General features: G+C 39.1%; 1 protein-coding gene across 2 annotated transcripts in view; it reads left to right on the top strand.

The window, feature by feature from the left end:
* The window catches only part of LOC124796275, a 165,640-nt gene that overhangs the window by 115,509 nt on the left and 27,631 nt on the right, over nucleotides 1–22,500 (top strand). For both annotated transcript variants that reach the window (XM_047260391.1, XM_047260390.1), the window contains 2 exons: nucleotides 1,542–1,682; nucleotides 10,256–10,468. In XM_047260391.1, the coding sequence (XP_047116347.1) occupies nucleotides 1,542–1,682; nucleotides 10,256–10,468 (354 nt within the window). The remainder of the gene's footprint in view (nucleotides 1–1,541; nucleotides 1,683–10,255; nucleotides 10,469–22,500) is intronic.

The raw sequence follows: 22,500 nt of genomic DNA, 5'->3' as shown, positions 1-22,500 counted from the left end.
GTGCGGCTTAGATTCGGGAAAATTTTTTTTCCTTGCTTTCGATTCTCATTTTTCAGGTGCGTCGTAGATTCGAGTGCGGCTTAGATTCGAGTAAATATGGTAACTATGTAGTTTCCAGCACCACCACACCACTAGTTACCATTCCTCAGCAATGGAATGGTTGAGCGATTACATAGGACACTAAAGGCCATGCTTATGTGCCATGATAGTTGCTGGACAGCTGCTCTGCCACTGGTCTTGTTAGGATTTCGTACAGCACTTAAGCCAGGCATTGCATCATCGACCATTGAGATGATTTATGGGGAAAAGTTGCATTTACCATTGAAGTTTGATAGGTGTGTTCCCCAGCGCAGCTGGCATCTGGCATCTATCAGGCTGCAGCTGCCGTATATGCTGCAACAGCTAATGTTCTAGGTCGCCAGACTAAGCCCATCCCTCGCCTCATGCCATGGAGTTCTGAAAGTATTTGTACATAAAGACATTGTGACATGCTCTCGTGATGATGTGGGCAGGTGCTGTAGACACATTGTTACAACAGTCATACTTGGGACCTTTCTGAGTATTAAAATGCAACAAACTAGTGGTCCAAATACCGTACAACAACTGGTTTCTGACAGTGTCAGAGGAGGGGTTAAACCAGCGTATCTGCTCACCACAGACATAGCAGGAGAATGTGAGTCCTACACTGACGATTTTGTCCCTACCTGACATGGAGACCATACAACCAGCAGCAGCTCTGCCTTTGTCACTACAAGTGAGTCCATGAGAGAAGCCGAAGAAACCGGAGGCTTATACAATGGCAGGGTGACAAGTGTGACACTAATTCCCGCACATTCCGGGAGCTCCACTGTACTGTGGTGGAGCTATGTGAGAAGCACCAGCTGTGGATGGCGGGTGAAGAGACTTAGTTATTCTTTGGCCAAGCTGCTGAGTTGTGTTACCCATTTATCCTTTACTTTAATGTTTTTGACAATTCTCTGTGTATACATTGCTGAATGGCAATTTTCATGTAATCACGAAAATAAATAGTTATTGTCCAGTATTTGGGGGAGTTTCTGTATTAGTAGACTACACCTTGAGCAGTACCTATAGACTCAAAATCAGGATGACAGAGAGTTAAAGTCCCAGTCCTACTGTTTTGATGTGACCTGTCTTTAGTTTTCTTCTACTGCTCCAGGACAATATAAGAATGTCCCCTTCAACAACACTTTAATGGATTTGTTCTTTCTTTGTCAAAGAGGATCTAGAGATCATTGCTGAATTTGCATTAAATTGTAACCTAATACAAACATTTAAGACAATGAAACCGAATTGATTTCATGGAGAAGAAAAAGTGTGAGCTTAATTTTTTGTTTTGGCAAAGGAAAAAACAAAAGTGCAGTCTGCACTCCAATGTATTGTGCCTATCAACTGATTTAAGAGACTATCATGTTGCACACAGACAGTAATAATGAGAAAGAGCATTTCTTCATCTTAAAATATAAGGACCTTTTTACTTTCCCTTCCATACCAATCTTTGTTCATCTCAACATTGTTTGCAGGTTGCAGCTATACAACCATTTGTCAAGTGAGTGAACAAATGCGCAGAACGAAAGGTGACAGAGAGCCACACGAACATGGTCTGAAACGATGGTGGCGTGAGCATCGTGGGACAAAAAATGCCATTACACACCAACTTAAAGGTACAGTAGAAATTACAGAAAGGGCTTCTTGTAGTACTTATATTGCAATGTTAGTCAACATTTCAACAGTCAAAACACAATGGTAGAGATAACTATTATAGCTGGTGGTTATAATTAAACTTTCGCTATTTAACACATTATAACACGGAAACTAATTATGTATGAGTATGAAACTTGGTAGCATTAATGTCAAGGACATGGGGAAGAGAAATCATGCAGAATCAATTCATTTGGAACACTTTTAATTTACTGCTATGGTACATCATACCATTACATACCGGTATCATTACTGGTACAAAAGGGGCTCAGTATGGTGTCTTTCAGTGTCCAGACGAGTCTGAAAACACAGGATTGCAGTCTGCACAGCAGAAGAAAGCATGTCTGTAGGTATGCTGGCTATATTTCTTGATATGTTGTGCTTCAGGTCAATCCATGTGTGAATGTTCCCCTGGTAAACACTGTTCTTCAGGTAGCTTCACAACCAGAAATCACAGGGAGTGAGATCAGGTGATCATACCGGTCAAGCATTTGGAAACAATCAGCTGATAATTCAAGTTTTTCCAAATGTGTTTTGGAGAAGCTGGTGAACTTCATGAGCAATGTGCAGTAGGGTGCCATCTTGCATGAATTAGCTTTGTCTGTCCGTAAGATGGTCCAGATCCAGTCCTCATTGACTTCAAACCTTGCGAGAAAATGGAGAGTGAAGTCAACACATCCTTGTGCATCCTTTGGTGCAAGCTGCTGTACAATATAGATCTTATACAGATACCATTTGAGAAGGGTTCGAAGCACCTCCTGTGCAGTGGATCAAGGGATGTTCAACTGTCATGACACAGCACACGCACTGCCTGATGATCGGAAATTGTGCGCAGTGTTGTCTGCCATAGCAACAGTGATTTCATCAACCACCTGAGGTGCAACCAGTCATCAGCCTCTTCCTAGAGTGACGCCCAGTTCTCCAGTTGATTCGAACTTCACATGCTCCACACATCAAGTGGAGAAAGAAGAAAATTCCGTAATCCTTTCAGTCAGCAGTACACTCAAAGTGCAGCTGCAGCATTACTGTTGTTTTGATAGTAGAGCTTCACCAATAATGCCCTGCTCCTGTTGTCCAAGCTTATGTAGACACATCAACGAGTGCACTGCAACTGGTCAGGTGTATGAGACTATGAACCACAATGAGTGATCATGGCACTTGGTGCCCATTGTTGTAACTGGACAGTGGTGCTGTGATGCATGGTAATCATGCAGTCCATACTGTGTGGATATTAATGCTACCAAGTTTGGAACTTGTACAGTAATTAGTTTCCGCCTTATAACATGTTAAATAGGTAAAGTTTAATTATAACCACCTGATATTTCACTTGAAATTGTTGTGGAAAGAAATGTGGCAATTACAAAATAACTGTCAACAGTGTGATGGTGATGTTTGTCAAATCACTACAGAAAGAAATATCAGTAGTCCTACAACCTGTATCTTCAACCTGATATCATTTACATTCAATAAATTATAAACACAGAAGTAGAAAGTGTAGCTAAGACTGAATATTAATGATTTAATAAATAATGACCAGTGAGCAATGGGATATCAGTGTAGAAAAAGGGATAATTAACAGGTAGATGAGAGAGGGATTAAAAGAGGAAAAAAGTCACCAACAGGGAAAACAAAGAGAAACAACAGTAAGCAAAGCCCATGTAGATGAAAAGAACCATGTATGAAGGTTGAATGAAAAGTAATGCCTCCACCTTCGTTAATTGTGTTTGGATGGGAATGTTTTAATGAATGAAATGCAGAAATAATCCTTAGAATATGATCTTTAATTACCAATATTCACTTTCCCACATAATCGCCAGCCAATTGGATACATTTCTGCCAACGATGAACTAATTTCCTGGAGACGTCACAGAAGAAGTCGACACTCTGTTTCCGCAACCACAGTCTCACAGTTCTCTCAATGTCTTCATCTGAAGCGCAATGATGTCCCCGCAGATCGTCTTTCATTATCGGGAACAGATGGAAGTCAGATGGAGCTAAATCTGGACTATATGGAGTAAGCCATACGGTGGTGAGATTCAGTCTCTGAAGTTCTGCTGTGGTGGCATGTGAAGTGTGTGGTTTGGCATTGTCATGCTGCAGGAAAACATTTCCCTTTTCCTTTTGGACCCTTGTTAGCTGTCATGTCAGAGTTTGCAACATTGTGATGTAACACACTGAATTTATTGTTGTTCCACGATCAAGGAAATCAGCATGGATAACACCATCTGCATCCGAGAACACTGTGGCCATGACTTTTCCAACTGAGGGCTGTGTCTTGAATTTCTTTTTCTTGGATGAGTCTTTGTGCCAATATTCCAGAGACTGACATTTCATCTCCACATGGTGTACTCATGTTTCATCTCCAGTCACAATTGAATGGAGAAAGACGTCACTTTCATTCTCGTAATGCGAGGAGTTCCTGGCAAATTTCAAGTCTGTGCACTTTCATTTCAGGAGTCAGCATCCGGGGTACCCATCGTGCACAGATCTTCCGATAGCCAAGCAAAGCAATAATGTGTGACCCACACAGTCTTGTGAAATGCTGATTGTGGTAGCAATTTCTCTCTGAGTGATACGACGATCGTCCTGAATCAATCCGTCAACATTTTGCTTGTGAAACTCGGTGGTTGCTGTGACAGGATGTCCAACTCTTTGTTTGTCACACAGGTCAGATGTTCAGATGCTCCTGCCTCAACATCTTTAAACTTACTTTCCCAACGACGCAAAGTACTCACATCAACACAATCATCATAAACTGCTTTCATTCTCTGATGAATCTCCTTTGGGGAGACACCTTCTGCTGTCAAGAATTCAATGAATGCACATTGCTTAAATCACATTGACTGACCACCTGTGCAGGCTTCCATACTTCACACTGTAACAACACAACCATTCAATGCTAAGGCTTCCCTCCTACTTAACAGGAGCTGTAGAGAAGAGGCTACGGAACAAGCCAGTACCTGCCGCATACCAATGCTGCCAACTGTTGGAAGAGTTATGAAGGTGGAGGTATTACTTTTCAGTCAACCCTCATACATATTGAATACCAGGTTCCAATATAATGAGTTCTGATTGTGCAATTCCAGCTATATTTTTGGCTATCACATTTTGTAATACACTGTGCCTGTGTAGATGGTCTGTATGTAGCAAAACATAGTTGTTTCCAATTAATGATATGAATATAATAGAGGGAAACATTCCACGTGGGAAAAATATATCTACATCTACATCTACATCTACATCTACATTGATACTCCGCAAGCCACCCAACGGTGTGTGGCGGAGGGCACTTTACGTGCCACTGTCATTACCTCCCTTTCCTGTTCCAGTCGCGTATGGTTCGCGGGAAGAACGACTGTCTGAAAGCCTCCGTGCGCGCTCTAATCTCTCTAATTTTACATTCGTGATCTCCTCGGGAAGTATAAGTAGGGGGAAGCAATATATTCGATACCTCATCCAGAAACGCACCCTCTCGAAACCTGGCGAGCAAGCTACACCGCGATGCAGAGCGCCTCTCTTGCAGAGTCTGCCACTTGAGTTTATTAAACATCTCCGTAACGCTATCACGGTTACCAAATAACCCAGTGACGAAACGCGCCGCTCTTCTTTGGATCTTCTCTATCTCCTCCGTCAACCCGACCTGGTACGGATCCCACACTGATGAGCAACACTCAAGTATAGGTCGAACGAGTGTTTTGTAAGCCACCTCCTTTGTTGATGGACTACATTTTCTAAGCACTCTCCCAATGAATCTCAACCTGGTACCCGCCTTACCAACAATTAGTTTTATATGATCATTCCACTTCAAATCGTTCCGTACGCATACTCCCAGATATTTTACAGAAGTAACTGCTACCAGTGTTTGTTCCGCTATCATATAATCATACAATAAAGGATCCTTCTTTCTATGTATTCGCAATATATTACATTTGTCTATGTTAAGGGTCAGTTGCCACTCCCTGCACCAAGTGCCTATCCGCTGCAGATCTTCCTGTATTTCGCTACAATTTTCTAATGCAGCAACTTCTCTGTATACTACAGCATCATCCGCGAAAAGCCGCATGGAACTTCCGACACTATCTACTAAGTCATTTATATATATTGTGAAAAGCAATGGTCCCATAACACTCCCCTGTGGCACGCCAGAGGTTACTTTAACGTCTGTAGACGTCTCTCCATTGATAACAACATGCTGTGTTCTGTTTGCTAAAAACTCTTCAATCCAGCCACACAGCTGGTCTGATATTCCGTAGGCTCTTACTTTGTTTATCAGGCGACAGTGCGGAACTGTATCGAACGCCTTCCGGAAGTCAAGAAAAATAGCATCTACCTGGGAGCCTGTATCTAATATTTTCTGGGTCTCATGAACAAATAAGGCGAGTTGGGTCTCACACGATCGCTGTTTCCGGAATCCATGTTGATTCCTACATAGTAGATTCTGGGTTTCCAGAAATGACATGATACGCGAGCAAAAAACATGTTCTAAAATTCTACAAGAGATCGACGTAAGAGATATAGGTCTATAGTTTTGCGCATCTGCTCGACGACCCTTCTTGAAGACTGGGACTATCTGTGCTCTTTTCCAATCATTTGGAACCCTCCGTTCCTCTAGAGACTTGCGGTACACGGCTGTTAGAAGGGGGGCAAGTTCTTTCGCGTACTCTGTGTAGAATCGAATTGGTATCCCGTCAGGTCCAGTGGACTTTCCTCTATTGAGTGATTCCAGTTGCTTTTCTATTCCTAAAAAGAAAGATGATGAAACTTACCAAACAAAAGCGCTGGCAGGCCGACAGACACACAAACAAACACAAACACACACACAAAATTCTAGCTTTCGCAACCAATGGTTGCCTCGTCAGGAAAGAGGGAAGGAGAAGGAAAGACAAAAGGATATGGGTTTTAGGGAAGGAGTCATTCCAATCCCGGGAGAGGAAAGACTTACCTTAGGGGGAAAAAAGGACAGGTATACACTCGCACACACACACATATCCATCCACACATACACATACATTTGTAAAGGCAAAGAGTTTGGGCCCAAACTCTTTGCCTTTACAAATGTCTGCTTGTGTCTGTGTATGTGTGGATGGATATGTGTGTGTGTGCGAGTGTATACCTGTCCTTTTTTCCCCCTAAGGTAAGTCTTTCCTCTCCCGGGATTGGAATGACTCCTTCCCTAAAACCCATATCCTTTTGTCTTTCCTTCTCCTTCCCTCTTTCCTGACGAGGCAACCATTGGTTGCGAAAGCTAGAATTTTGTGTGTGTGTTTGTGTTTGTTTGTGTGTCTGTCGGCCTGCCAGCGCTTTTGTTTGGTAAGTTTCATCATCTTTCTTTTTAGATATAAAACATAGTTGTTGACGGTTTTGTGGTGATAATGCTGGATCTGTAGTACTGAACTACACTTACATGTTAGCTGACAAATAATATATGTTCATTTTTTGTATAAATTTTCTTGGTTATGTATATTTTTACTTTTGAATACAGCATAAACAATTTTAGGTGGCAGTATTCATGTCACAGGTTAAAAGTTTGTGTCAGACCAGTACTTAAACCCAGATCTTTGCCTTTCATGAGAAGCCATTTAAGTCATCAAACACATGTCATGAATTGACTCAGTGTCTGTGCCTGCCATAACCTCACTGTTCAGTCTAATTTACAGTACGCACTAAAACTCCAATAAAATATGACAATAATCTAACTGCCACCTCAAGGATATTACAGAATGAAATCCCTTTTCTTACCCTTTACAGTGAAACTCTCATGAGAGATAAAAACATTGTGTCAATATGATGTTGTGTACCAGTATGGTATCTGAAGCCTGATACCTGATTTATTTGGCTAGTAATGTGAGTATGCATCTGGGGACCAACTCAAAACTTCAAACTGCTACTGTCTTTCTTCCTGGTCCATTTTCGCACTATCCTATCAGTACTATCACCACTGAGAGGATGGTTATAGTGGATAGAATGGAGTGTTATCCATTCTCTCAGGATTGTTATTGCCCATAAATATTTTGCTTGTAGTGTCATAATCTGTTTTTTTGTTTCCAGTCTCCCAAACACATCATCATCTGTACTCAGATTTCATCACTTTCAGCAAAAATCTTTTTATACCAGCATTTCTGAATCTTGGAAACAGGTAAAAGTCGTTTGGTACAATACCTAACTGCAAGAACCATGCAGCCAAACTTGTCACATAGTTCAGTACGTCCAATATATCACCATTCCTGGCAGTTAATTTTGGAGCACATGATACAGTTTTTGTAACATCTCACAGTAGAGATAATAATGTCAGAGTTGTGAAGATTTATCTCACAGAGGTGGACAGGGTTAATTATAATTGTCATCACCAGCTCATTATGACAGCTGTGACACATGCGTGAAGTTGTTGCAGTGTGTTCCTAAGAGCAAGCAGTATCTGTACGGTGTCTGCTGTCTTCTGAAGCCCACTTGAAGAATTGTTTATGATATATTGTCACTGACCACCATCAGAAACTGTTAGAACACCCAACTGTTCTTTGGAATATTGTTTACTAAATAGCCCATAATACTTACAGTGTGTCCTCAGTGTACAATTTTGAGAGTAAGTATATGCTGTTCTGAAAGATAGTTATCAAGATTCTTCTTTTTCTTTGTTGACCTAATTAGACCATTCTTGAATGTCACATATTCTCAGATTTGTGATGAAACATTCAAATTTTATCATCTATCACAATACAATTCAAAATATTTTGCTACTTATTCACTGCATAGACTACACATTTGAGCAGTATGTGTTATCCACTTTTTTAACTTACTTCTTGAGCAAAACAGTGTCATGCCTTTCACTGAGCGACAAAGGTCATGGGTAGTGATACGCACAAATACAGATGGTGATAATATCATGTACACAAGGTATAAAAGGGCAGTGCATTGGCAGAGCGGTCATTTATACTCATGTGATTCTTGTGGAAAGGTTTTCATCATGATTATGGCCACACAACGGGTATCAGTAGACTTTGAACGTGGGATGGTAGTTGGAGCTGGATCCATGGGACACTCCATTTCGAAAAATTGTTAGGGAATTCAATATTCCGAGATCCATAGTGTCAAGGATGTGCTGGGAATACCAAATTTCACCCATTACCTCTCTCCAAGAACAATGTGCTGGCCGATGGACTTCACGTAACTACCAAGAGCAGTGGCGTTTTCCTAGGATAGTTATTGCTAACACACCAGCAACACTGTGTGAAATAACCACAGAAATCAATGTGGGACATATGATGAACATATCATAAAGAAATTTGGTGTTAATGGGCTATGGCAGTGGACGACTGATGCGAGTGCCTTTGCTAACTGCACAAAGTCGACTGCAATGCCTCTCCTGTGCTCATGACCATATGGGTTGGACCTCAGAGGATTGGAAAACTGTGGCATCATCAGATGAGTCCCAGTTTCGGTTTTTAAGAGCTGATGGTAGGATTTGAATGTGGCACAGACCTCATTGAGCCATGGACCCAAGTTGTCAACAAGGCACTGTGCAAGCAGGTGGTGGCTCCATAATGGTACAGGCTGTATTTAAATGGACTGGACTGGGTCCTCCAGTCCAACTGAACCAGTCATTGACTAGAAATGCTTTTGTTTGGTTACTTAGAGACCATTTGCATCCATTCATGGACTTCACATTCCCAAATAACGATGGATATTTTATGGATGACAGTGCGCCATGTCACTGGGCTACAGTTGTTCTGACTGGTTTGAAGAACATTCTGGACAAACTGAGTGAATGGTTTGGGCATCCGGATCACCCAACATAATCCCATCAAACATTTAAGGGACCTAATTGAGACATCATTTCATGCACGAAATCCTGCATGGCCAACACTTCCGCAATTATGGATGGCTATAGAGATGGTGCAGCTCAGTATTTCCGAGGGGGACTTCCAATGAATACCGAGTCCATGCCACATGTAGTTGCTGCACTACAGCAGGCAAAATGGGGCTCCAACATGATAATAGGTGGTATCGCATAGCTTTTGTCACCTCAGTATACCTTCCAATGTATGCACAATCCATAGCTATTTATCCTCTACTAATTTCTGTCATGTATCATTTTCTTCCTCTTCGTCCCATTCATTGTTTTCTCATAGGTAATGAAACCAGTTTCCCTTCAAGGGATAAGTTGTTATGCCTTTGGTTTGATTTTGCACTTCATGTTCTGTACAGTATATATACCATCTTCTGAAGGAATGAGAAGTGGTCTGTTTTTGCAAAACTTCTGTTTGATGGCTTTTTAGGTATGTTATTCATAGTTCTGGAAAATTAAACTTATGTATTATCAGAGAGTGTGCCAAGTTTTTACTATCTTTTATACAACATCTGGATTACCTAAAGTGACCAGATTTAAAAAATATTGTTTCAGCTGATGTACTGAAACCAACAGAAAATGTTTATCTGCTCTTTAAGACAAGGCTTTACATAAAGTATGCATCACATATATATCTTCTCCTTCTTTTTTTTTTTTTTTTTTTTTTTTATGACTCTGGTCTCCTTTCCATAGAAAGCAGTCCAAAACCAGCAACAGCAGATAACAGTTCTTTGTCAGAACTGCAACAAGAAAGACAGAGAGTAGAAGAGCTAACTCAGGAATTGCAGAGAACTCAAGAAAGGCTACAGCATTTGGAACAGACAGCAAAGGTGCATTTACTGTCGGAGTCTTATGTTCAACCCCAACAGCAAATTGTTCATGTTGTTGAGATCCCTCATTCACAAGGTGAGCAATAGTAGTTATTACATCTATGTGATATATTTGAAGAAATTTTTCATTACTTACCTAGATGATTAACATCTTTGCTATTTTTGCAGTCAACTTCATAAAGGTGATCAGAAATCCATGTATAATTCATGGAACATGATGTTTGTTCAATTATGGAAACAAACACATGTACATTGAGGTAGTCAGCCTTTAAAGCCCGTGATGTTTTCTATTACAACTGTTTATGGAGTTTCACTATGCTATAATGAAAAACATTTATTGATTAGAAAGCATGGTATTTGTTTTTGCCATGCAAGCAGAAAGAGGCATATATTAATGTTTTTGATATTATTTACGTGCATGGAATATAAAAGGTAAAAGTGTCAGTACAATTCTGCTGCACTGGATGTTTGTTCATCGGAGAAACCCGAAACCTTTGTAGTGAACATTACTACATTTAGTGCTGTGCAGTATTCATTCATATATTGTGTTTTGTAGATCCCATCAAGAGGGAGAACCTTCAAGGATGTGAAACAAGTCAAGGTGTACATTAAAGAAAGACAAGAAAGTGATGAAAACTTAATCTATATATTATATTAACAACAAATGAGCACCATACTGATTATTGCTATTCAAACTCTAAAATAATTGAGTGAATTAGAAAGAAAGTTGATAATTTGAGGGAAAAAAATCTGTTGCTTTCTCAGTTTCACTATATAGCTGCTGTTTATGTGCTGTTAGTAGCTAAATATTGACTAGTTTAGAATTGTATTGTTGAAAGAAAATATTTCCTTAAATCTTTAAATATTGAGTCCCCCTTACAGTACAGTACTACTTGGCATGTAGGTTTATAGCAAACACTGCTACTTATCAGCAACATGGAAAGGATAAATTGCCACTAACCACATAGAGGAGGTGTTGAGTTGCAGACTGCCACAGTGAAGAGATTACTACAAATATTTAATATTTTCAACAGAGCCCTTCCTCAGAAGAACAACTCTCTCACATTCACAGACCAACAACTTACACACATGTGGCTATTGCCTCCAGCTGCTTAATGCCAGTTGCGACTGCACCTGGTGTGAGCAGCAATTTGCTGGTGTGGGTGATAGGGTTGAGGAGGATAACTGTGTCCGAAAGTTTAAATATTTGTAGTATTCTTGTCATTGTGCCTGGCTGTAACTCAACACTTCATCTGTGTGGTGAATAGTAATACATCCATTCCATATTGTTGGTATTAAATCCTACTGTTTCCATTGTCTGCTTTTGCTTAACTGCTACGTGTCATGTAGCTAACAGAACTTGTCAATCCCTGAATCCAGATATGTATTCAAATAATTTGCAAAAAGAGTGGCTAATGAGATATGTTTTTAATTTTCTTTTGAGCTGTCCTGCTTTATGTTAGATGAGAGCTTGTTGAAAATTAACTCCATTCTAAACAAGAAGGTAAAGTGTACATGAAACCTGTTTTTGTGTCTCATATTGTGACACTGCAAACGACAGTTCGCTGAAACTGATTTTGTAACATCAGCAACAAAAATGGTCAAGGATTAAATGTATTTGGAAGTGAGTGTAAGAATTCTAAGATCCATAAAAAGGCTTCTGCAAGATGCACCTTATCTGCTTTACTCAATATTCTTGCTGCTCCCTTGTGCTGTAGATGCACTGCCACAGAAGATAATTTCAAAAGTAAACAGTGAGTGAAAAGGTATAAAAAGGCCAACACTCTTGTCATTAGGTCAACACAATGAGAAATGCGTCTAAAGGCCTAACATGCTGAAATGAACCTCCTGATTAGTTTGTCTGTGTGTTGATTCCATTTTTACTTGTTATCCAGTTGAACTCGAGGAATTTTTCACTGTGTGTTTCATTTAGTATATGACCATTAATGTCTGCTTATGTTACTAACTGGTTGCTATTGCTTGTTTCGAAATTGCATAACACAAGCCTTTGTGAGATTGAGGTATAAACAGTTAGCTGCGAACTACTTGTTGACCTTCTCAGCTATCATCTGAGTTTTGTCTGGAAGAATTGAGTTTGGATACTTGATTAAAATGCTGGTATCACCAACAAACTTTACATTTTTGAAAAGTCGTTTTAAGTCACTGGAAGATCATGTAAATGGGTTACAAATAAGATTGGGCCCAGCACAAATCCTTGTGGCATTACACATGTTATGCTTCCCCATTCTGAGGTTAGTCTGAGACTGTCTGTTAATGAGATCCTCTGCTTTCTGTTATGAAGGTAAAGTTTCATCCATGCAACAGGTATTCCATTAATGCCATAATATTGTAATTTGTGTAGTAGAATTTTGGAATGTTGGGAGGAGTGATGTAGTTCTGTAATTAGAAGTGGTTTGTTTATCTCCAGTTTTGTAGATGGATGTTGTTACAGCATCTCTAAATTTTTGCCAGAAAATATGCTCAGAATTATTGATTCTTTACAAAATTAGCTTAACACTTAACTCACGAGGTGTCTCTCAGATTGTGTGAAAATTTTCAGATTCACTCATCGAGGTTGGTTGTGGCAAAATGCTTCTATATTCCCCCTACTGTCAAATTGGCAGCCCTACAATGTTTTGTTGTCAGTTGCATTGTCACCTTGTTGTTGTCATACATTATTGATAGTTGTTAGAGCCTCCTAGACCACGCCTCGTGAACTATGTAGCTGTTTTCTTCAGTAAAATATGGTATAATACAAAATTTGTTTGCAAGAATGTGGCAATTTTAACTTTCCCAAGTTTGATGAATTTGTTAGATGGCATACAAAGGAAGGATTCAGTGCTACAGATCAAGAAATAGATGAAAAATATTATTATTTTACCAGAAGACATTAGGATAATTGTGGTGGGGATCTGTCTGTTTCTCCAGTGAAATACTTGAAGTGTTGGTTAAAATCAAAGGAGTTTTGATTGATGATAAGAAAAATGTAGATTCCGGCAATGAATGTCAATTTTGTACACTACCTATTGAGTGGAATTTTTATGTGCAAATTTAAACCCTGGAATTTAGTTTTATATGTAAATTTACTTGCTTCAGAGATAATGTAAATTTTTAAAACATAAAATTCATTTCTGTAATAGCTCATTTATGTTAACATGACATGAATTAAAAATTTCAAATAATTTGCACCTTAAATCTTTATTTAAACATAGGGGTTACAGGAAGGTCACTTCATGAGTTAAGGGTTAAGGTTAATCCCGTCAAGTCAGCACAAGATTCCAATATTCCATTAGAAACACTGTTGTAGCCAGCAGAATTATAACCGTCTTAGTGACCTGATAAATTCTGTAATCTCCTTAGTGGTTCTATTTTGAAACTGTTTGTAGATGATAGTGCATGCACCTTCCACAATAGTAATTCTGTTGTATCTGTATTTGGTTTTTATCATGGGTGCAGTGTTTGCCGTCACTGTGAGGAAGTAATCATTGAATTCGGTGACCAAAGAGTATAAAGTGCTACCATGTCTGCCAGGTGGTGGCTCAATTTTGTTGGGTCACTGTGTTTGTTTCTCTCATATTTAATAATGATCCAAAACTGTTTTGTGATATTATTGGCATGTTTATTGTTTGATCTTAGTACAGGATTTCTGCTTTTTTAATTATACATTTGAGGATTTTACCATACTAGTGGCAATGCTATTTTAAATATTTACTGTTGTTTGTTGTCCGAATTACATTTATCTCTCTCTATTTTAATCCCAGGAGTTTTCCACTCGTTATCTTTGGTTACAATCAATTTTGTCCTTATTTGTTTTAGGGGAAAACAAGACTCAAACTGTAAACAAAAAGTTACGTTTTCCATTAACACTGTCTGTTTTATAATTTTATCCTCAACATTCTTCCCATACTCTCTGTATAAACATTATAATCAAGTCATCGTTTATGATTATGTGATAAAGTACTTTTTCATGTAATCTTGTCATGTTTCACCTTTATGACTTCAAGTCAATGCCTAAAACCGAGCCCTATTATTTAAAAGTGAGTGGTAAAATAAAGTTATTGTCCATTTCGTTGGGGGCCTGCAGCATATTATACGTCATTATAAGATATAATGAAAATGAATGCTCCAGAAATAGCTGCAGTAAGGTAATATGTTTCTTTAAATATTTTACATGACAGGCCTGTTTCAGCTTATAGCCATTGTCAAGTGACCTGTGAAAATAACATTGGTAAGATTATGTTTATGAACATATGATGGAATAACTTTATATTGTAGGCTTCATCTGTTGTACCTAATTGCTTCAATAAACTTCAATAATTTAATCTTCAAATGTAGGAATTGCAGAATGTTCTCAATTATTTCATATGACACTGTCGTCCATGGTTCCCATTCTGTTGGGCCCACAGCATAATTTACGTCAGTATAAGACAAAAGTCATAATGAAAATAAATGCTCCAAAATTAGCTGCAGTTTCGGCTTGTCATTATCAAGTTATTGGCTCATTTGAAGTTTGATGGTTATTAGATAAAGGCATAAATTCCATATTGTGAGAATCTGTTCATGGCTTTCAGTTAATTGTGGTTAGCACTTTAAAAGAAAAAAAAAAAGAAAAATTTCTCAGTCTCCAGATTAGTACTTTGACTTTGAAACTTCAGTCCTGCATATCCTACCACACTAACATTCTCTAAAGATTTCAGTTTGTAAATTATTATGTAATGCAACATAGCAGTTTTGCATTAACAGCAGCATATTGCTCTCTTATTTATTTTACCAAAAATTGTAGTGGTAAAAAAGAGAAGGAAACGGAAGAAAAAAGAAAAAAAGGTGGAGGATTGATTCAGAAGTAAGTTTTGAAGGTAGGAGATGAGGTACCGAGAGAAGTAAAGCTGTGAGTGTGGGTTGTGAGTCAAGCTCTGTTATAAGAGCACTTGCCTGCGAAAGCCAAAGGTTCTAGGTTTGAGTACCGGTCTGACATACAGTTTAAATCTGCCAGAAAGTTTGAAGGGAGTAACTGTTGTTATGTTTAAATGACATGACAGACTCAAATTATTAGAATGATACTAGTAGCATTCTTTTGTCCAGCAAGAAGCACTTACTCTCAGTTGCATGATGCGCACCAAATCCTAATTTTCACAATGAGAATTATATAATTTTCACAATGAGAATTATATAAATAAAATATATCACTAATATTCTTTATAGGAGAAAGACCACACAGCTTCAATGAAAATTCATAGCTGTACAAAGATTGTTGTACAAAGATATGGGACATTTTATGATTATATCAATACAAAACACAAGCATAATGTAGTACCTAAAGAGAGACAGAACAAATAAATCTTACAATACAGTATGTTAAAATATTAAAACTATACGAGTGTACACCAAAAATGTTGTGATTGAGAGTAATAGCACAGTCTATGTCATATGGACAAGCTGGTGAATGTGGTGAATAGAAAAAAAAGGGGGTGAGAAAGAAGTCTGTGGAATGTGGTGTTGACTGGTTATAACAAGCTTGTTACCTGATGGTGAGAGAAATAATAAATCTGGTGCTATTTTAATAAGGGTGAATTATTGAATTGTGTTTGGTCAAGAAGGACCAGATCAGAGTTCTTTGATTAGTGTTTATTAGTGGCCAGTATTTCAAGTAATGTTAGTTTTCTGCCTTTAGTTCCTTTATGGAAAATGATCAAAATTTACATCATACAAATGACATTCATTCAGAACATTTTCAGCAAAGGTGGAATCTTTCTTTTTCAGTCTCCAACTCATTTCATGCTGTTAGTGTAGTAGTTATAGCCCTACCTGATTGACCTAAATATAATTTGCCATAGAGATTGCAGGAAATTGTATAAATTCCATTCTGTTCTAAAGGTGGAATGTTATCTTTACTGTTGAACACAAGGTTGGCAACAGTATTCCTAGTGTAAAAAGCTGGAGTATATTTCCTGGATTTTAATTTCCTGGCAAGAATGTGTGAAGTCCTACCCACACATAACATAGGGGCTCATTTGTTATCAGTGTGAATTTGTGCTATCTGATGTGGATAAGAGAGTGCTGTTATCCTCTGTCTCTTCTTTTTCCCAAGTGTTTCTCAGTTAGAGTAGAACTATAACAATTGCCGTATGCTATGTCTTTAATTATTTTCAATTCATTTTCATAATCTGGCTTGGTTTGTGAAATAGATAGTAGGCTGTGCACCACCACACTCTTGTGAATTAGATGTATTTGATAAAACTGTCAAAGAAGATTCGCGTTCCAATAACAAACCTGATATGCCTCCACAAGAAAGCTAAAATCAAATGGTTATCTCAACTGAAATGAGCCCCAACAACCTGTAAATGTCAATAGTTTGCAGAACATGTCATTAACTTATCAAGTCTAAATTTTTGTTCTGAAGAATTCCAGATTTTAAATAAGGAATTAAATATGCTATGAAATCCAGTATTTCTGAAAAACAGCTAGACATTCTGAAAGCGGATCTTGAATATTCTTTGCCAGAGATGTATCTACGAAACATCTGGTAGCTGATGAACTAAAAACTGTAAATGCAGATATATTGTTACCTGAGTTAGGTAACAATCCCACAATGAAATATGCTATGGAAGTGGAGAACCTTATTAAAACCTGCAAATCTGTATTTGCAGATAGTGATTCCAAATACCTAATAGACTATACCATTCCACCTAGTGCAAAATTAGTCTCATTTTATGTTAGCAGCCTGTTTTCCAATACTCTTGTTTCAGATGCAATGGAAATTTTAACAGAATTGTTACACAAAACCGTAACGTATCCAGTGGAGACAGAAGATGTAAGGATAGAAATTGAAACATGCTTAAAGCAAAATTATTTCCAATTTCAACTGGCTCCTTTCAGTCAAACAGATGGGTTACAGTAGGATCCCCATAGAGCCCCTCATTAGCTGAAATGTTTACGGATAATTTTGGGCAAACATTTTTAGATTAAGACCATCTGAGTTCTAAAATATAGTATTGGACTAGGCAGTGGATGATGTACTGTGCTTGTGGACAAATACCACCTAACAACTAAATAATTTTGTGCAACATTTGAATGCACACCACAGTACAATCAAATTTACAGTGAAGTTGGGAGGAGACTCTATCACCTGTTTAGACGTCACCATTGACATCAGTAAGCAACAGCATTTATTTAAGATATTGCAGGAAAGTAACTTCAATAGACACAGTAAAACCAGCCAATTCACAGCATCCTATAATACACAAACATGCAGCCTTCCACTCCATGGTGTGGTGCCTACTCTCTATATACAATCCAGACCAGGTTTTGCAAATGAATGTAAAGTAATTAAAGAAACACCATACAGCAAAGGTTATAGTTGTACCCTAATTGACAACATTCTCAGCAAATAGAAGAGACAGAGGATAACAGCACTCCTTTATCCTCCTCAGACAGCACAAAGCCACACTAACAACAAATGGTCCCCCATGGTACATGTGCATAGGACTTCACATGTTCTTACCTGGAGACTAAAATCGAAGAACTATACTCCAGTTGTTTACACTAGGAATACTGTTGCCCACTTTCTCTTCAGCAGTAAAGATAGGGTTCCGCATTTAGAATGGAGTGGAATTTATTAAATTTCCTGCAGTCTGTGTGGGAAATTATATGTAGGTCAGTCAGGTAGGGCCATAACTACTAGACAGTGCGAGGGTTCTCTGCTTCTTGATATGATCATCTTACTTGCTTCGAAGGGACCCCGCCATCCACCAGACTTCTCCTGTGAAATGACTACTGTTATGTGGTAACAGGCACTCGTAGGTTCACAAACATGGGTTTATTATTCTAATTCCAGATTGGTTTAACCTCTGATCGACAAAACCTTTACAAGAACAGAGTCTAACGACGCTTCTGAGTCAAATCCAGTCCTGTGTTTTCTAAGGGTCACCTTAGTTGCCAAGTCCATAATGACAGAACTTAGCCATGGATGTAGCTCTATGGCACACTGCACTGGTCTGCAAATTCTGAGACCTGCCTGCTCTGATGTCACGAGCAGGTGCATGGTGCCCCCGGAATATTTCCACCATAAACTGGACTGCTTCAGTACACATTTTCACTTGTCGCTGCTGATTCTGCTTAATGTCATGCTGCAGCTGATAGCAGTCACCTCCTTCAATTTACGTACAGTGTTTCACAGCTGCAGGATCTGCATGGTGTCTGTTCTTTCAAAGGAACAGACACCTTGCATTCAAATATTATTACGTAAACTTATTCTTTTGCAATTCAGTTCACAGCCTTATACATATTTCTGTAAACCCAAACACACATGATCTTGCAATCTCAAATTGACAGTAAGAATGCATATCACCAATTCTCATTGACTGCCATGCGCATTTGCGCCCTTACAACTGACTTGAGCGTGAAAGGAGTTGGAGACTGAGAAAGAAAGATTCCACCCCGACTTGAGCATTGAAAGGATTTGGAGACTGAAAAAGAAAGATTCCACCTTTGCTGCACATGCTCAGAATGAATGTCATTCATATGCTGTGAGTGTAGTGTTCTCCATAAAGGACCTAAAGAGAGAAAACTAAAATTACTTGAAATTCTGGTCATTAATAAACACCAATCAAAAAATTCTGACCAGGTCCATATTGATGAAACACAGTTCCATTACTCATCCTTATTAAAGTAGCAGCACTCAGTTGTTATTTCTCTCAGCATTAGGTAACAAGCTCATTGTAACTGGTCCACACCCACATTCCATAGACTTCTTTCTTCCCCTTCCCTCCTTTTTAGGTCTATTATATCTGGTGAATAACATTCACCAGTTTTTCTATATGACCTAGTAGCCTGTGCCATTAGTTACTTGCACAACATTTTTGGATTGTACATTCATGTTATTGTTGTTGTTGTTGTTGTTGTAGTGTTCTTCAGTCCGAAGACTGGTTTGATGCAGCTCTCCATGCCACTCTATGCTGTGTGTGTCTCTTCATCTCCAAATAACTACTGCAACCTACATCCTTCTGAATCTGCTTATGTATTTGTATATTCATATAGTTGTAATATTTGAATGTACGATACTGCAATGTAAGATTTATTTGTTCAATCTCTAGCTAAATATTACATTATCTGTGGACAAATTTAGTAAAATGGAAGCATACATGCAAAGAAAGTGGGAAAAGATGAAAAATGCTGTATAAGATAATAAAACGTAAGGAAAACTAGAAAGGAGCATCAAGGATGCCACAGGAAATTGTCACTGGCTGGCCACTTACATAAAATATGAGTGAGCCAGTCACCTTGTGTACAAATTAAGACCCTCTCCCTAAAATCGTGGTAAAAACTTGGACAAGTCACAGAACTTTAAAACTTTAACCACATTCATTTGAGTATTTCCTAAAAGAGATGACAGATCCTCTGGCAAGTCAGTCACGGCCCGCTGGTCAGAAAATAAAACAATAAGTTATCTGATGATGGCCTAAGAAAATGAAATCCTCTTCCTAATGAAATATTAAATAAATATTATTGTTGAACATTAATACTATGATTTCAAGTTATTAATATGTCTATGTTCCTCCAAGAACTGACAGAATATTCCAGAAATTATTAAGAATTGTTAATGACAATGGAGTCTGTTTTCTTAGAAAATAATCAAAAGCTGGGACAGTATTAGCTCTAGGTACTCTCAGTCAATACTATGTAACAGGAAACTAACATTATAAACTCTCTAAAAACAGTGTTTCTCCAGTTAACTCTGCATAACCACATTAAAACTATTTATTTCTAATTGTTTGGGAAGCTTAAGATATTTCCTGCTGATGGCCTGTAAACTATCAGTACTAAAAGCTCGTGTGTTTCCTGATCCACTATTGTGACGCAGCATTCAAAAAGCTGTTCAATGTAAATTCATTAAACTGAAAGCATGATGACTTCTTCTGCATTTATAGCCACTACCCCTTTCTTCTTATTAGATCTACAGTAGTGTGATATCAGCTTATATCCATCAAGGTGACTATGTTCAGTTATGATTTACTTACATATGACTTGCTGAGATGCACAAGAAGTCATCTTCCTGAATGGATATGAAAGTTCATTATTTTTATTTATGAGACTTTTGTTGTTTAGATGGATTTTGTTGTATTGGTAGCTATTTCAGTTTAACTGAATTTATTCTGAAACTCTCTCTCTTGGAGGAATTTACACTGAAAAGGGATAAGGGACACAGTGGAAGTCACTGGGATAGAATGGATACTGCTTTGATCAGACTGAATGCTTCTGGCAACCAGTTGTGCAAGTAGTCTCTTATCAGAAGCATTCAGATGCAAACCATGCTGTGTATGTTGTGACCAAGTGGGGGATGATACATCAGTGTCATTCATCCTGCGAATTTGTGTCCCCTTTTGGCAGTTCTAGATAATAAATGAATTTTCATGCTCCAACATAAGTACAACGGTTTTGATGCTTTTTAACAGGTTTTGTCAGTTAAGACAGAAGTAAGGACACTGGCAAAGAAAATGAAAGAAGATTGCTTCCATAGGAGATGATGTATTGGAGAAGGTGTTGCAAAACCACATTAATGGAAAGTGTAAAGAATGAAGACATCAGGCAGATGTTGGAAACCAGTCCAGAGTGATACAGTGTACAGAAAGGAAACAACTTGAATGGTATGGCCGTATGAGTCATGTGAATGGCATAGAATCCCTCAGTAAGTGCGGGCATGGTGATTTTCAGAAAATGTCTCTCTCTCCCCAGAGCAATTTTCCAAGCTCTACATTAACACATTTCGCAGAAACTTCATCTATGGCAGTGGCTCTCTCTCTCTCTCTCTCTCTCTCTCTCTCTCTCTCTCTCTCTCTAATACAGGGAAACATTCCACGTGGGAAATATATATATAAAAACAACGATGCTTACCAAATGGAAGCGTTGGTATGTTGAGAGAGACAATAAAAAACATCCAAATTGAACCCTGCCTGGAACAGTTCCGTCCTCCGTCACAGCGGGACCCACCTCCTCTTCCTCAAAGTCACCCTCTCCAAACCTTCCAGGAATTTCTGACTTCCAGCCTTGCATCTCAATCCTTCTTAAAAAACCTTAATCCTACACCCAACATCACCACTGCTGAAGCCCAGGCTATCCGTGATCTGAAGGCTGACCGATCCATCGTCATTCTTCCGGCGGACAAGGGTTCCACGACCGTGGTACTTGATCGTCGGGAGTATGTGGCTGAGGGACTGCGTCAGCTTTCAGACAACACCACATACAAAGTTTGCCAAGGTAACCCCATTCCCGATGTCCAGGCGGAGCTTCAAGGAATCCTCAGAACCTTAGGCCCCCTGCAAAACCTTTCACCTGACTCCATCAACCTCCTGACCCCACCGACACCCCGCACCCCTACCTTCTACCTTCTTCCTAAAATCCACAAACCCAATCATCCCGGCCGCCCCATTGTAGCTGGTTACCAAGCCCCCACAGAACGTATCTCTGCCTACGTAGATCAACACCTTCAACCCATTACATGCAGTCTCCCATCCTTCATCAAGGACACCAACCACTTCCTTGAACGCCTGGAATCCTTACCCAATCTGTTACCCCTGGAAACCATCCTTGTAACCATTGATGCCACGTCCTTATACACAAATATTCCGCACGTCCAGGGCCTCGCTGCGATGGAGCATTTCCTTTCACGCCGATCACCTGCCACCCTACCTAAAACCTCTTTCCTCATCACCTTAGCCAGCTTCATCCTGACCCACAACTTCTTCACTTTTGAGGGCCAGACATACCAACAATTAAAGGGAACAGCCATGGGCACCAGGATGGCCCCCTCGTACGCCAACCTATTCATGGGTCGCTTAGAGGAAGCCTTCTTGGTTACCCAAGTCTGCCAACCCAAAGTTTGGTACAGATTTATTGATGACATCTTCATGATCTGGACTCACAGTGAAGAAGAACTCCAGAATTTCCTCTCCAACCTCAACTCCTTTGGTTCCAACAGTTTCACCTGGTCCTACTCCAAATCCCATGCCACTTTCCTTGACGTTGACCTCCACCTGTCCAATGGCCAACTTCACACGTCCGTCCACATCAAACCCACCAACAAGCAACAGTACCTCCATTATGACAGCTGCC

This window comes from Schistocerca piceifrons, chromosome 4, assembly GCF_021461385.2.
Source record: "Schistocerca piceifrons isolate TAMUIC-IGC-003096 chromosome 4, iqSchPice1.1, whole genome shotgun sequence".
Taxonomy (NCBI): Eukaryota; Metazoa; Arthropoda; class Insecta; order Orthoptera; family Acrididae; genus Schistocerca; species Schistocerca piceifrons.
The sequence above is the reverse complement of the archived record's forward strand: the minus strand, read 5'-3'. Positions and strand labels throughout refer to the sequence as shown.